The sequence below is a fragment of the Bombina bombina genome, chromosome 3 (genome assembly GCF_027579735.1).
Source record: "Bombina bombina isolate aBomBom1 chromosome 3, aBomBom1.pri, whole genome shotgun sequence".
Lineage (NCBI taxonomy): Eukaryota > Metazoa > Chordata > Amphibia > Anura > Bombinatoridae > Bombina > Bombina bombina.
In genome coordinates this window covers 1161249575-1161264766 of record NC_069501.1, presented here as the reverse complement: position 1 = coordinate 1161264766, position 15192 = coordinate 1161249575, and the positions used below count along the sequence as shown (strand labels likewise).

The following is a 15192-nucleotide window of genomic DNA, read 5'->3' as shown; positions in this document are numbered from 1 at the left end:
ATTCCATCGCTCCCCGACATCGCTGCCACTATAATAAACCTATTAACCCCTAAACCGCACCCTCCTGCATTGCAAACACTATTTAAATATTATTAACCCCTAATCTGCCGTCCGCCCACACCGCCACTATAATAAATCTATTAACCCCTAAACCGCAAGCCCCCCACAACGAAATATACTAAAATAAACTATATATTAAAATTACAATTTTCCTATCTTAAATTAAATTAAAACTTACCTGTCAAATTAAATAAATACATTTTAAACTAACAACTAAACTAAGATAATTATTACACTACAATTAAACTAACTACCAATTAAATTAAACTAAACTACACATTAAAAAAATCCTAACACTACTCTAAAAATTAAAAAAGTATCGAATTACAAAAAAAATAAAATAACTAAATTACAAAAACAAACACTAAATTTAAAAAAAATAAGAAACAAATTATCAACAATAAAAAAGAATTACACCTAATCTAATAGCCCTATCAAAATAAAAAAAGCCCCCCAAAATAAAACCCCCCCTAGCCTACAATAAACTACCAATGGCCCTTAAAAGGGCCTTTTGTGGGGCATTACCCCAAAGAATTCAGCTCTTTTACCTGTAAAAAATACAAACACCCTCCAACAGTAAAACCCACCACCCCCACAACCAACACCCCCAAATAAAATAACTATCTAAAAAAACCTAAGCTCCCCATTGCTCTGAAAAGGGCATTTGTATGGGCATTGCCCATAAAAGGGCATTTAGCTCTTTTACATGCCCAGACCCTAATCTAAAAATAAAACCCACCCAAAAAAACTCTTAAATAAACCTAACACTAACCCCCAACGATCCACTTACAGTTATTGATTTCCCGCTTGAAGAATCCATCCATGCGGCAAGAAGTCTTCATCCAGATGGCCTCTTCAATCTTTATCTAGCCGGCGAAGTCCTCATCCATGCGGCAAGAAGTCTTCATCCAGACGGCATCTTCTATCTTCATCCATCCGGCACGGAGCGGGTATCATCTTCATACGTCACTTGCATTGAAGTTCCAGTTTACGGCGGCGACCATATGAAGAGGAGCTCCACACCGGATGTCTTCAGGATGGACCCACTCTGTGCCAGATGGATGAAGATAGAAGATGCTGTCTGGAGGAAGACTTCTTGCCGCATGGATGAGGACTTCGCCGGCTGGATGAAGATCGAAGAGGCCGCCGGGATGAAGACTTCTTGCCGCATGGATGAGGACTTCGCTGACTGGATGGATCCTTCAAGCGGGACTTCGATAACTGTAAGTGCATCGACGGATGTTAGTGTTAGGTTTATTTTAACGTTTTTTGGGTGGGTTTTATTTTTAGATTAGGGTCTGGGCAAGAATAAGAATAAGGGTTAGGGCTATGTTAGGGTTAGTGTTAGGTTTAGGGGTTAATGGATTTATTTAGTGGTAGTGATGTGGGAGGCCAGAGGTTTAGGGGTTAATAACTTTAGTATAGTGGCGGCCACATCGGGAGCGGCAGATTAGGGGTTAATAACTGTAAGTAGGTGGCGGCGATGTTGAGGGCAGCAGATTAGGGGTTAATAACTGTATGTAGGTGGCGGCGATGTCAGGGGCGGCAGATTAGGGGTTAATAACTGTATGTAGGTGGTGGCAATGTTGGCAGCAGCAGATTAGGGGTGTTTAGACTAGGGGTTTATGTTAGGGTGTTAGGTTTAAATGTAACTTTTTCTTTCCCCATAGACATCAATGGAGCTGCGTTACGAAGCTTTTCATTCCGCGATCACAGGTGTTAGACTTTTTTTTTTTTCCAGTTCTCCCCATTGATGTCTATGGGGAAATCGTGCACGAGCACGTTAAAGCAGCGCTTGATTTCGGTGGTATGGAGTACTTTAGTTTAGCATTTGCAGCAACAAAAAGATAGCAATACATAAATAGGGGGTTGATTTATCAAGCAGCGGATGCTGCAATCTACCCCAAAAGTTTCAGGTCCATCTGAAACATAAGTTAAGGCCGCTGCTCCTTAACTCATCCGCCACCTCTGAGGTCCGATCGGATACAATCTGGATGATTGACACCCCCTGCTAGCGGCAGATTGGCGGCGAATATGCAGGGGCAGCATTGCACAAGCATTTCACCAGAAATGCTTGTGCAATGATAAATGCAGACAGCGTATAAATCTACCCCATAGGCTGTAATTAAGGATATAAATTCAAAAACACAAAGAGGCGCCAAAATGTGCGTATCCGTAGGTTCACACTGACAAGATGTACAAAGTAAGCACAGGGTACTCACATTTACAAGGAGCTCACCAATGTGCTGTAGACGCAGGCAGGTTATCACAGCTAACCAGCTGGCTGATCCTTGGTGCTGGAACTGGAGACCAGGAAGTAGATGGAGACGGTCCGTCTCATATGGTAGTGATTTGCTCCAATATAAAGTTCAAGTTATGGTATTATGTAAAACTGTTATTGTAAAAAAGTAACAATAAGAACTTTTAAAACCAGAGCATTAAAAACATGTAATATTGCAAAGTGTTTCTTGGTACGATTGCCGTTTTATCAGGCATATTAAACATTTAAAACTATTGACTTTTATAGCCAAACACTACCATATGTCAAAAGAACCTCCCATTTGTGGGAGTGAACAGCGGACCAATCACTACCATCATCAAGGTAGGTGTGTAACTTGCACCTGTTCGTGCATACAGGTAAATTCAAACGATTCATTCACAGTCTAATTACAGTAAATGTTTGCTTGGATATAACCAGTATATGTATTCAAATACAATCTTACAATTGCTGTTAGGCAAGATTCTAAAGTCCCAATTTGAGGATTGTGTCGAATATATGAGCATTCATTAATACCTTCATTATTCATGACATCAGTACTGCGGGCGTGTCAAATGACGTTTGACCATAAATGTAATTCAACAAAGTCTGAGTTGGTCAAGTGCAGTAATTACCTATATAATATAATGTAACAACCATAAAAACTAAATTATTGTGCCTTGCTAGGATGAATATATGTATCCCAAATGATCGCTCTATGGAATCTTGCGTGTTATTACTTTAAAAACAAATCGCTTAAACACAGTGTATCCAGACACTGTGTTTATGAACATAATGGAGATACTTGTAGTTTCCAAATTACTCCATTTGAAAGTATTCCAATTTCGAATAAATATAATAGGTTCACAAAACTTAGGCAGAGGGAGACTTTTTGGATCTACAAATTTGGATCCTTATTTCCTCTTGGCCTCATTGAGGTTATCGATTCTGCGGCTTTCTGATATTTTATAGGAGGTTCTTTTTATATACACATATTATTTAGGCTCTTTTATTTGTGTGTATTTATATTAATATATACATTTGTTGTTTCGTTTAGACCAAATTCATGGTGGGGATTCTCTGGCATATGGTAAATTCAAACAATAGTTTAATATGTAGTGGATATTTTTAATATTAATATCAATTATTAATATAAATTTTAGGCTCACAGCAGATACATATCAGCTTGGATTATTCTATCTATATTGGACTTTTTGGGGACAATAAAGGATTTTTAGTGGTTTTTGTATATAGCCAGTATACATATGGCAGCTCTAACCAGTCCCATTTATTCCCACATTGGACATATTTCTTCTTTTTATCCATTCTCACTACTATGATTCATTATTATTATTTCTTTTTTGGCTTATTTACTTAGCCATTCTTGTAGTTTTATGGCTAAACTATTGTTAGAATTTAGTCTTGCAGATACCCCTTGCAACTAATTGACACGTATCACATAATATACCTGTTTGTCACTTAGATACACCACAAATATGCAGACCAAAAACTAGTTGGTCTGTTTCTGATACACATATTTTTTAATTTAGATTTTTTTCTTCATTTACCCTTTACACACATAGAGGCCCATTTATCAAGCTCTGTATGGAGCTTGAGGGCCCGTGTTTCTGGCGAGTCTTCAGACTCGCCAGAAACACCAGTTATGAAGCAGCGGTCTAAAGATCGCTGCTCCATAACCCTGTCCGCCTGCTCTGATGAGGCGGACAGGAATCGCTGCAATTCAACCCGATCGAATACGATCGGGTTGATTGACACTTCCCTGCTGGTGGCCGATTGGCCGTGGATCTTCAGGGGGTGGCGTTGCACCAGCAGCTCTTGTGAGCTGCTGGTGCAATGCTGAATATGGAGAGCGTATTGCTCTCCGCATTCAGTGAGGTCTTGTGGACCTGATCCGCACTGTCGGATCAGGTCCGCAAGACCTTTCATAAATAGGCCTCATAGTATCTACTCACAGATTGATGTTTATTGGACTATGAAAACATCCCCCACCCTTAGATGTCATCATAAACACGCCCCTTTCCTTAGAGTTTATCACTTATTGTCACGCTTTTTCTCTGTTGGTAAAATTAGCGGAGTATCACTTGTAATCAAGAGAATATTCAGATTTGGACTTCACTGGACATTATTGCTAGTATAATACGCAGTATCCTTTTTCTTTTACTTAATACTCTTAACCCTTAAGATCACTATAACATATAAAACACATTATTTCATAGATTGATCATTTGGGATCCATATATTCATCCTAGTAAGGCACAATAATTTAGTTTTTTTGGTTGTTACATTATATTATATAGGTAATTACTGCACTTGACCAAGTCAGACTTTGTTGAATTACATTTATGGTCAAACGTCATTTGACACGCCCGCAGTACTGATGTCATGAATAATGAAGGTATTAATGAATGCTCATATATTCGACACAATCCTCAAATTGGGACTTTAGAATCTTGCCCAACAGCAATTGTAAAGTTTTTATTTATATACATATATTGGTTATATCCAAGCAATCATTTAATTAGACTGAATGAATCATTTGAATTTACCTGTATGCACGAACAGGTGCAAGTTACATACCTACCTTGATGATGGTAGTGATTGGTCCGCTGTTCACTCCCACAAATGGGAGGTTCTTTTAACATATGGTAGTGTTTAGCTATAAAAGTCAATAGTTTTTAAATGTTTAATATGCCTGATGAAATGGCAATAACGCAGAGAAACACGTTGCAATATTACATGTTTAATGCTCTGGTTTTAAGAGTTCTTGTTGTTACTTTTTACAATACATGTTTTACATAGTACCATAACTCAAACTTTATATCGGAGCAAATCACTACCATATGAGACAGACCATCTCCATCTACCTCCTGGTCTCCAGTTCCAGCACCAAGGATGGTTAGCTGTGTTAACTGGCCTGCGTCTACAAGCACATTGGTGTGCTCCTTGTAAATGTGAGTACCCTGTGCTTACTTTGTACATCTTAACGGTGTGAACCTACTGATACGCACATTTCAGCGCCTCTTTGTGTTTTTGAATTTGTCTAGAATTGCTACCTTGTGAAGGCGAAGGGAGAGTGCAGCCTGTGTGGACTTCAGATCTATGAAGCATTTCATCTACATCCAGTAACCAAGAGACCAACAACACCCTAGTCTTTTATCAGACTTTGAGGACTTATTTGGCTCATCTATTGGGCTACTCACCCAAAGATAATTATTATCTTTTTTAGAGTCCACTATTATTTTAGACTATACATTGCTTAATAGTCTAGTTTTAGATTTATGTGTATATGTGTATATATATATTGCAATATGTTTTTTAACACATGTATTTTTACTGCATATTCTGGTATTGAGCGCCCCCTAGTGACCATGTGAGACGTGTCTTTTTTGCAATTAAGGATATAAATATTTTTTACTATAAAAAGTTGGAGGCAAACCTCTGGCTATCTCATGGCACACTTTTGGGAAACTCTATTACACTTTAAAAAGAAAGTTCATAGCAGTCCAAATATAAAAAAAACAAAAAGTTTATTTATTTGAACAACGTTAAAAAACCATATTAGGCAGGCTCCCAAACATAAGGTACAGAGAAAGAAGAGTTTTGGTGTGTGATGGATTGCGGAGACTGTTTTGCCAAGTGGATTGCCGGAGAGTGCGGAGTGAGAAAGGAGGCGTCAAGTTCCCTGACCGTATCAAAATCTCCTGAAGTGCTTTTGCAGTGGAGGACCCAGCCCTGTGGATTTAGTGGTAGGTGAGTTGGGGATTTGTGTGCCGTTCTGGGTGGACATTCCCCATACCGGATCTCTTACATTACAGCTAAGACTGGGACTCGTAATACTGCAAATTAACTTCTGCTTGGATCTATGCTATCTCTGTAACCTTACACATTGAGGCCTATTTATGAAAGGCCTTGCGGACCTGATCCGACAGTGCGGATCAGGTCCGCAAGACCTCGCTGAATGTGGAGAGCAATACGCTCTCCGTATTCAGCATTGCACCAGCAGCTCACAAGATGCCACCCCGTGCAGACTCACGGCCAATTGGCCGCCGGCAGGGAGGTGTCAATCAACCCGACTGTACTCGATCAGGTTGAATTTCGGCGATGTGTGTCCGCCTGCCTAGAGCAGGCGGACATGGTTATGGTATACAAGAAGAGAAAGGGCGCCTCCTAGTGTAGCCAATATGGTTATGGAGAAGCGGTCTTTAGACCGCTGCTTCATAAAACGGGCCCTCAAGTTCCATCCGGAGCTTGATAAATGGGCCTCATTGTGTCCTTTGTTTTGGACTTCTGGCTCTTTATTCAGGGGCAGGAGAGGCTATGGCCCGAGTCCCCTTTAGCCCCCAGTTGTACTACATCACTGTTTGACTGCATACTGCATGTTGCAAATATGTAACGGCTCAGAGACAAATGACTTCATTTACATGTCGTATTCTGTGTTATATATGAGATGTTTTGCCTTTTTATTCTAGGGCGATTGTTTGCTACTTTTACTGTATTACACTATCCACATTTTTTATAATGCTGCAATACATTGTTTCTGATTCAACAGTTTAAATTGACTAAAATATTGAACATTCAACAAGCTTATATTATCATTGTCAGACAGTTTTCATTCCTATTTCCATTTTCTTTAAAACTGGCACTTTCAATGTTATGAAATATTAAAAAAGATATTCATTACACTCTATTATAATTATAACACTAATCTTTATTTTATTGGCTCAACTGTCCCTTGTTATCTTTAGACTGATTTATTTTCTGCTTTCCACTCCTGGGAGTTCTGCCTGGTGGTATCGGGTCTGTTTTGAAGGAATGTTACAAATACAGGAAAACATTTTTAAGTGAATGTCTAAATTAATTTATCCAGGATTTAATCTGCTGGATCACAATATTTAAATGTAGTGCATTCTGGACAATATTTAAAGTTAAATTTTATACAGTTCCTGGTTCATTTTTTTAGGAAAGATTTGCATGTTTAGATAGAGCATGTTATTTTAAGACACATTTAAAATAATTTCTATCATCAAATTGATACTTTACTCTCTTAGTATACTTTGTTGAAAATAATATGCACATATCCTACACTTCTGGGAGCTAGTTGGAGATTAGTGGCTATACACACTCTCCTGTTATTGGCTGACCAGATGTTTACAGCTAGTGTGCGGCCAATCGTGCACCAGCAGAGGCTGTCAATCCCCCCAGTCGGGGTGCACCGAAGCTACATAAAGCTGCATCTATACAAATATATCATAATAATATTAATAAAACAGTTATAAAAGGGTTAAAAGTGATATGGTATATTGCAAAGTGTTTGACTGGGAAGGGCTCCAATGTGTGTGTGTGTGTGTGTGTATATATATATATATATACACATATACACACACAGTATATATATATATATATATATATATATATATATATTTCTAAATATGTGTATGTATACCTCTATATATTTCTTTATATGTGTATATGTTACAGTTAAAGTGAGAAATCAGTTATTGTGCAGATTACCTAGTTAATGTTAATGCATTTCTGTCAGATAATGCACCATTTCGCCCAGAAAAATGTTTAGGCGTTCTCATGTTTATTTCTTTTGTTTGTATTGGTGTTACACAAAAAAGTGGAGAAAACCCCCCCCCAAATCTGACACATTCCACGCAAAACTCCAAAAATGGACAGGACAAAATTAATGGCAGCTTCTCAAAATTTTAAGAAATAATTGCATTCCAAGTTTGTGATGTAGAAATCACACCAGCAACTAGTTAAAATGGTGAAAAGGTGACTTAACCTTTCTGTTGTGTGTCTCTGTGTATCATACTGAACATGGAGAAGAGAAAGAGCAGCAAATAATTGTCTGAGGATTTGAGAACAAAAATTGTGAAAAAGCATGGACAATTTCAAGGTTACAAGTCCATCTCTAGCGATCTTAATGTTCCTGTGTCATCTGTGCACAACATTACAGCCCATGGCACTGTACCTAATCTCCTTGGAGGTGGACAAAAGAGAAAACTTGATCAAATATAGCAATGAAGGATTGTTTCAATATTGGATAAAGAACCTCGATCAACTTCCAGACAAATTCAAGCTGACTTTCAGGCACAGGGTACATTGTCATCTGAATGAAAAGGGACGCTATGGTAGGAGACCCAGGAAGACCCACTGCTGACACAGAAACATAAAAAGCCAGATTGGAGTTTGCCAAAACTTACCTGAGGAAGCCAAAATCCTTTTTGGATTATGTGCTGTGGACAGACTAAACAAAATCACAGCTTTTTGGTAAAGCCCATCATTCTACTGTTTTCAGAAAAAGAAATGAGGCTTTTAAAGAAAAGAATACAGTTCCCACAGTCAAAATTGGAAGAAGTTCACTGATGTTTTGAGGTTGCTTTGCTGTTTCAGGAACTGGATGTCTTGACTTTGTTCATGACATTATGAAATTTGAAGACTATCAAAGATTTCTGCGGTGCAATATAGGGCCCAGTGTCAGAAAGTTGGGTCTCCGTCAGAGGTCATGGGTCTTACAGCAGGACAATGACCCAAAGCACACTTTAAAAAACACCCAGTAATGGTTTAAGACAAAGCCCTGGAGAGTACTGAACTGGCCAGCACAGAGTCCAGATCTCAATCACATAAAGCACCTGTGGAGAGATCTCAAAACAGCAGTTGGGAAAAGGATCCCTTTCAATCTAAAAGACCTGGGAGCAGTTGGCGAAAGAAGAGTAGTCCAAAATTCCAGTAACATGGTGTAAGAAACTAATTGATGGTTACAGGAGGCAATTGATTTCAGTTATTTTTTCAAAGGGGTGTGCTACCAAATATTAAATTGAGGGTGCCAATAATTTTGTCCAGTCCATTTTGCATGGAATGTGTCAGATTTGGCTTTTTTTTCTTCACATTTTCGTTTGTGTCATTCCAATACAAACAAAAGAAAAAAACATGAGGAATGCCTAAACAACAATTTTCTGGACGAAGTGGGGCATTATCTGACAAAAATGCAGGGGTGCCAATATTTTTGGCCTGTATATATATATATATATATATATATATATATATATATATATATAAATATCTGTATATATAGATGTGTTATTTTATATATATATATATATATATATATGTGTGTGTGTCCCTGAGTTTAAAACTAACTTCTATGTGAAGAGCATAGGAATTTAACGTATTTCTAACTCACTTTTGGTTTAGCGCAGTTGGTGTAAAGCTGTGTCGGGTTAGTGCTTTGACTGTTAGTTTTTTTTGATGGGGAGAAGTTAGTGTGGCTACAAGCGACGTTTTAGAGGTGTATTTGCATACATGGTCTAGATTCCTTAAGGTTCTATTCATTGCTCTTGTATAGTCCATCTGCAGTGGGCAGGGCCCACATCTACATATGCATGTGTAACTTTATAAATGCATATGCATTGAGTACAGCTAAAGGGATATTTAATTCTGTAAATGTTTGTTTCTAACACTCACATTCTCATGATTGTCACTTTCAGTACAGGTGTCTTCATAACCGTGCTTTCAAATGGGATCTCATCTACATGACCTGGATTTCGAAAGAAAAAGTGCCTATGTGATGGGCTTTCAAATGGGATTGCGCCTTTATGATCATGATTTCAAATGAAAGTTCACCACAGAGCAGTTTCCAGTTTTGATACTACATTATTGAACTTCCTGTCATGAATGCGTGATCCTGTTTGAAAGCCCAGTTATGAAGACATGGTTCTGTTTGAAGATATGGTCATAAAGATGTGGGAGCTATTACACAGTGATGAGAAAAGTCTTTCTAATAGAAACCCATAATGATTTCAGATGTACATCTCACCAAACTGGCAAGCGGTTCTTTTAAAATCAATAACTGCAACTAATGGGAAAAAAACATAATTTTAATATATTAAAAGTGTAAATATAATCAATGAGCAAACATGCACAGAATACCCATCATACCTATATACAAATGGCATTTATATTGTTTAACAGTAATCAGGATGGATTTCAATTACAAGAGGTTAATCTCATACATGTAATTGAGTATTTCCTTACACAATAAACAAACAGGGTTAATTCAAAGGATTTGTAATGTAATCTTAAGAGGTCTGTAAAGGTTATTGTATATGTCAGTTTCAGTTAGATTCCCATTTTTGATCCAGATACTTACTTACCAGTACTTAACAACCGTAAACAAGTTTTTGGGAACTTTTCTACTGAAAACATATTCCTAGCTGTGGGTTTTTGTGACTATATCTATTTTGGATTATAATCACCCAAAAAACACGCATTCCATGTGGCCTGAAACTGAAAACCCCAATTTTATATACAAGCAACACTCCAATGATAAAATGCTCTAACATATTACAAATTTTCTTTGGTCCATTTGGCAATTACGTTTGCCGTTTTCAAGTTACAATGAAATTGCAATGGAAAAAAAAATCTCTGTGCCTTATGGAAGCCAGATATATGTGTTAACAAACAAGATCTCTTTGTACATTTTCTTCAATAGATATTTGTGCTTATAATATCACACATACAGAAAACATAGTTCATATATAATTCTTACTTTTTGACTTTCTTTCTTGAAATGTCCTACCACGGAACTGTGAAGTATCTGTGTAAAGATTTTCTAGATCTTCTTTCCATGTATCCGGGTTGAAATGTTTAAGTACCTCTTCAAGGGTGTCAAACATGGAAATAGCTTGGTCAAGTGCTTCTGCAGTTAAAGTGGAATCAGTCACCAGTGATGAATCATAGGAGACTTCCTAGGGTGACACAAATGTGCAACGGAAAAGGTGTATTTAGTATTTTAGTCATATTATTCATTGTATAGATTTTTTTAAAGAGATCTGACTGTCTGTCTGACTGACTGACTATCTGTTTATCTTTCTATCTATGTATCAATTTATCCATCTGTTTTTCCATATGTCTGTCAGTGTGTCTACACGCTTTATATTTACCAAAAGTAAATAAATAGTTCACTAATAATACATTTTTGCAGCCACATTCAAATGTACAATTTAAATGTTCTTAACATTCTAAGCAGATTTAAAAACTAAAATAATAACTAAGTTGAAACCACAAAAAAACACAACAACCTACATAGTTTACAGATTTAGATAAAAACAAAATCTACTAAACACAAACACATTATTCACCTGACATTTAACCAAACTTAATAGCAGTGAACTTTGTTGTTATGAAAGTGGCACAGTAGAACCAAAGAAATTAGACATTTTCAGAGATTAACTTTCTTTTTTCACTAGCAATTAAAAAAATAAAAATTGCACAGTATTGTTTAAACTGAGAAACAGATGCAAGTGTGCAAATGTTGAAAGTTAATCTGCATATCCATACTTGAATGCAAAGCTTCCAAAACCTCCACTAACTTAGGGATAGATTACGAATGGCGCGGTGAACGTTATGCATAATCAATACGGGATTTTAAATGGCTCTTTGCATGTGTCAAAAGTAGCATGCGTATTACACATTGAAAGTAAACCCGTTTGCTCAAGCGCAATTGATTTTAACCTGTGCCGGGATAGCAGGACCTCAGACCTCTGGTTAACTGCATTGCTTGACTAAAAAGTTGAACAAAAAAAAACATTAAAAATACTTTTAAAAGTACATTTACCATGTCAGCCAGTCAAAACAACCATCTATTTTAATTTCAACAGATGTTGAAAAAGCATCCCTGGCATTTTCTCTGATTCTGCCTGACCAAGTTCGGTTTTGGTGAAAAGAGGATACATAAAATCACTAACTAATATTCTCACCCTTCTGTGAAAGTCAAAGCTAATGGCATCCTCTCTGGTAGCTTTAATATAAGGAATGGTACCAGACAAGGATGCCCGTTGTCTCCACTTCTCGTTGTGCTAACTATGGAAGTATTAGCATGTCCAAAGAGGAATTTAGGGCCTCAAGTAATTTCTGCCCCTATAAACTTAAATATGATAAAATCAAATATCTAGGGATTTATCTAGCAGCTAACACTGACATTTTTATAGATATAACTATTTAACTCCCCCTACCAAATTATCTAAAGGCGTCCCTACATGGGAAGACAAACCTATCTCTTGGTGGGGCCGAATATAGGCTATTAAAATGACCATTCTTCCTTAACTACTTTATATATTTCAAGCTGTACAAATACACTTACCAGTTGCCTATCCATCTCAATTACAATCGGGGACATAATGCGGGGATTAATATGTCCCTAAATATTTTATATAGGGACATATTAATCCCTGCATTAAAAAAAAAACATTGTACAGACGGCTAGGAGACGGAGGGCTTTGTGTGCCACATATTTTCAAATACGATAAAGTTATCACCCTTCAGAGAATATTAGAATGGCATGCAAGTCAGAACTAAAACCGTGGTCATTTACAGATTTGTATCTTTTAGAATCCCCATAACCAGGATCCCTATGTTGGATCAGACAAACTATCATCCCTACAATAGCAAGAATATCCCCCCAATACGCCCATATTGTTGGGATAATATTCAGAATAATTTAAGAGGAATCTCTTCCCCAGTTTCTCCAAAGACTCCCATCTAATTGAACTTTTAGGTGGCTTAGTACCAAATAAGTTGGATTTCACTATCCCGTTTGCAAAATTAGTAGATAATGGTAAACTAAAACAAAGATCTCAACTATATAAGATAGCAGGGGGCTCATAATATTATGACTAATTAATACACCTAGTGGGAAGTTCACCACATAGAAATTACCTTCTTAGAAATCTTACTAATTTTGAGCATTTATACCTTCTTGATTCCCTGCCTTGTGGTACTCTGTCTTCAGCAAGGAAAATACTTGATGAATCAGTTACTACATCACTACCTCCTATGTCTCACATTAGCACTCAGAGTTAGGAATCTCACTACTCCTGTTACAATGGAAAAATATATTCTACAATACGTGCAAATCCTTCTAGCTAGCTGGGTGAGACGGAATTCCTGGACTTTCTCACATGATGTGCTGCCTGCAAACTGCGGGGTGGAGCACTGGCCCACCCTACTCTCCAAATGCTCCACCTCCAGGGACCCAGAAATAAATCACATATTTTTCCTGTGGTTGTCAGACCATACCCTGCACTTTTGGGGGAATATAGAAACCTTCCAATACTATGCCTTGGGTTCTGTCACACATCCTCCCCCCAGCTCAGACCTAGTGGGGTGAGCGACCATGGCCAAAAGCATATGCATACGTGAAAGGCCATCAGAGTTTCCCTGTTTACATCCTGCCCTGTGTTCTACTGAGAAGTGATAGGGTTGCAAACTAAGGAACCAGCGTGTAACTCTACTATTATTATCCTTATTTTGACTCATCCACTTGAAAGGTGCATGATCAGTAACTAGCCTAAATTTTCTGCCCAACAAATAATATTTGAGAGTTTCCACAGCCCATTTAATTGCTAGATTCTCCTTTTCAACTATCAAATATTTTTTTTTCTCTAGGTTGAAATTTCCTGCTGAGGTATAGTATTGGGTGCTCTTCACTTTGACTTTCCAGGGAAAGCACTGCTCCAAGCCCTACATCAGAGGCATCCGTATGTAAAACAAACTCCTTTGAAAAATCAGGGGTGACTAACACCTGTTGTCTACATATGGCTTCCTTGATATTTTGAAATGCTTGTTCAGCTTCAGGGGACCCTTTCATTATTACTGGAGCTTTTGCTTTAGTGAGGTCAGTTAAAGGACCCGCTATAGTAGCAAAGTTGGAGATAAACCTTCTGTAGTAGCCAACAAGCCCAAGAAATGTTCTGAACTGTTTATTCATCATAGGTCATGGCCAATTCCTTATGGCTTCAACTTTAGCAAGTTGTGGCTTCACTATTCCTCTTCTAATAGAATAGCCAAGATACTTGGCCTCCTCCAAGTCAATGGTACATTTACTAGGGTTTGCTGTCAGACCGGCATTTCTTATGGAATTAAGGACAGCTTGGACTTTTGGCAAGTGAGACTCCCAATCTTCTCTATGTATGACCACATCATCTAACTAAGCTGTGGCATAAAGAGCATGTGGCCTTAAAATACGGTCCATTATTCTTTGAAATGTTGCTGGAGCACCATGTAGGCTAAAAGTTAACACCTTGTATTGTAAGAGCCCATCTGGAGTAGAGAAGGCAGTCTTTTTCTTTTGCCCATCCTGTAAGTGGCACTTGCCAATAACCCTTGGTCAAATCCAATGTGGTAAGGTACCTGGCTCTCCCGAGTCTCTCCACAAGTTCATCATCCCTTGGCATGGGGTATGCATCAAACTTGGATATTGCATTCAGCTTCCGGTAATCATTGCAAAACCTGATTGTGCAATCAGGCTTTGGTACAAGCATGATTGGGCTACTCCAGTCATTTGGGGATTCTTCGATTACCCCAAGGTCCAGCATTTTCTTTACTTCTAATTTGATTGCTTCCCTCTAGACTTCAGGTATTCTATATAGCTTTAGATTTATCCATTTCCCGGTTCAGTGACAATGTCATGCTTTATTATCATAGTTCTCCCTGGGACTATGGAGAAAACATATTTATTTAATCTGATGAAGTCTTTTACCTCCCTCTTCTGGTGTATAGTCAGGGTTTCTGAGATATTAACTATGGGTTCATTCTTCTACATTGTAGGGAGGTCTGCTGGTTTTACAGCCACAAGTGTTTCTCTCTCTTTCCATGGCTTAAGTAAATTTACATGGTAAATCTGTAACTCCTTTTACCTCCTGGGCTGTCTTGCTTTGTAATTTACTTCACCCACTCTGTCAATGACTTCATATGGTCCATGCCATTTGCCAAAAATGTGTTCTCTATGGTGGGAACCAGGACTAGCACTCTATCTCCTGGATTAAACACACAAACCCTGGCATTACTGT

At 37.9% G+C, this 15192-nt stretch overlaps 1 protein-coding gene across 1 annotated transcript in view; it reads right to left on the bottom strand.

The window, feature by feature from the left end:
- Positions 1 to 15192, bottom strand: part of PDGFD (platelet derived growth factor D) — a 584798-nt gene that overhangs the window by 96623 nt on the left and 472983 nt on the right. The window contains exon 5 of the mRNA XM_053708574.1: positions 10893 to 11091. Coding sequence (XP_053564549.1) covers positions 10893 to 11091 — 199 coding nt within the window. The remainder of the gene's footprint in view (positions 1 to 10892; positions 11092 to 15192) is intronic.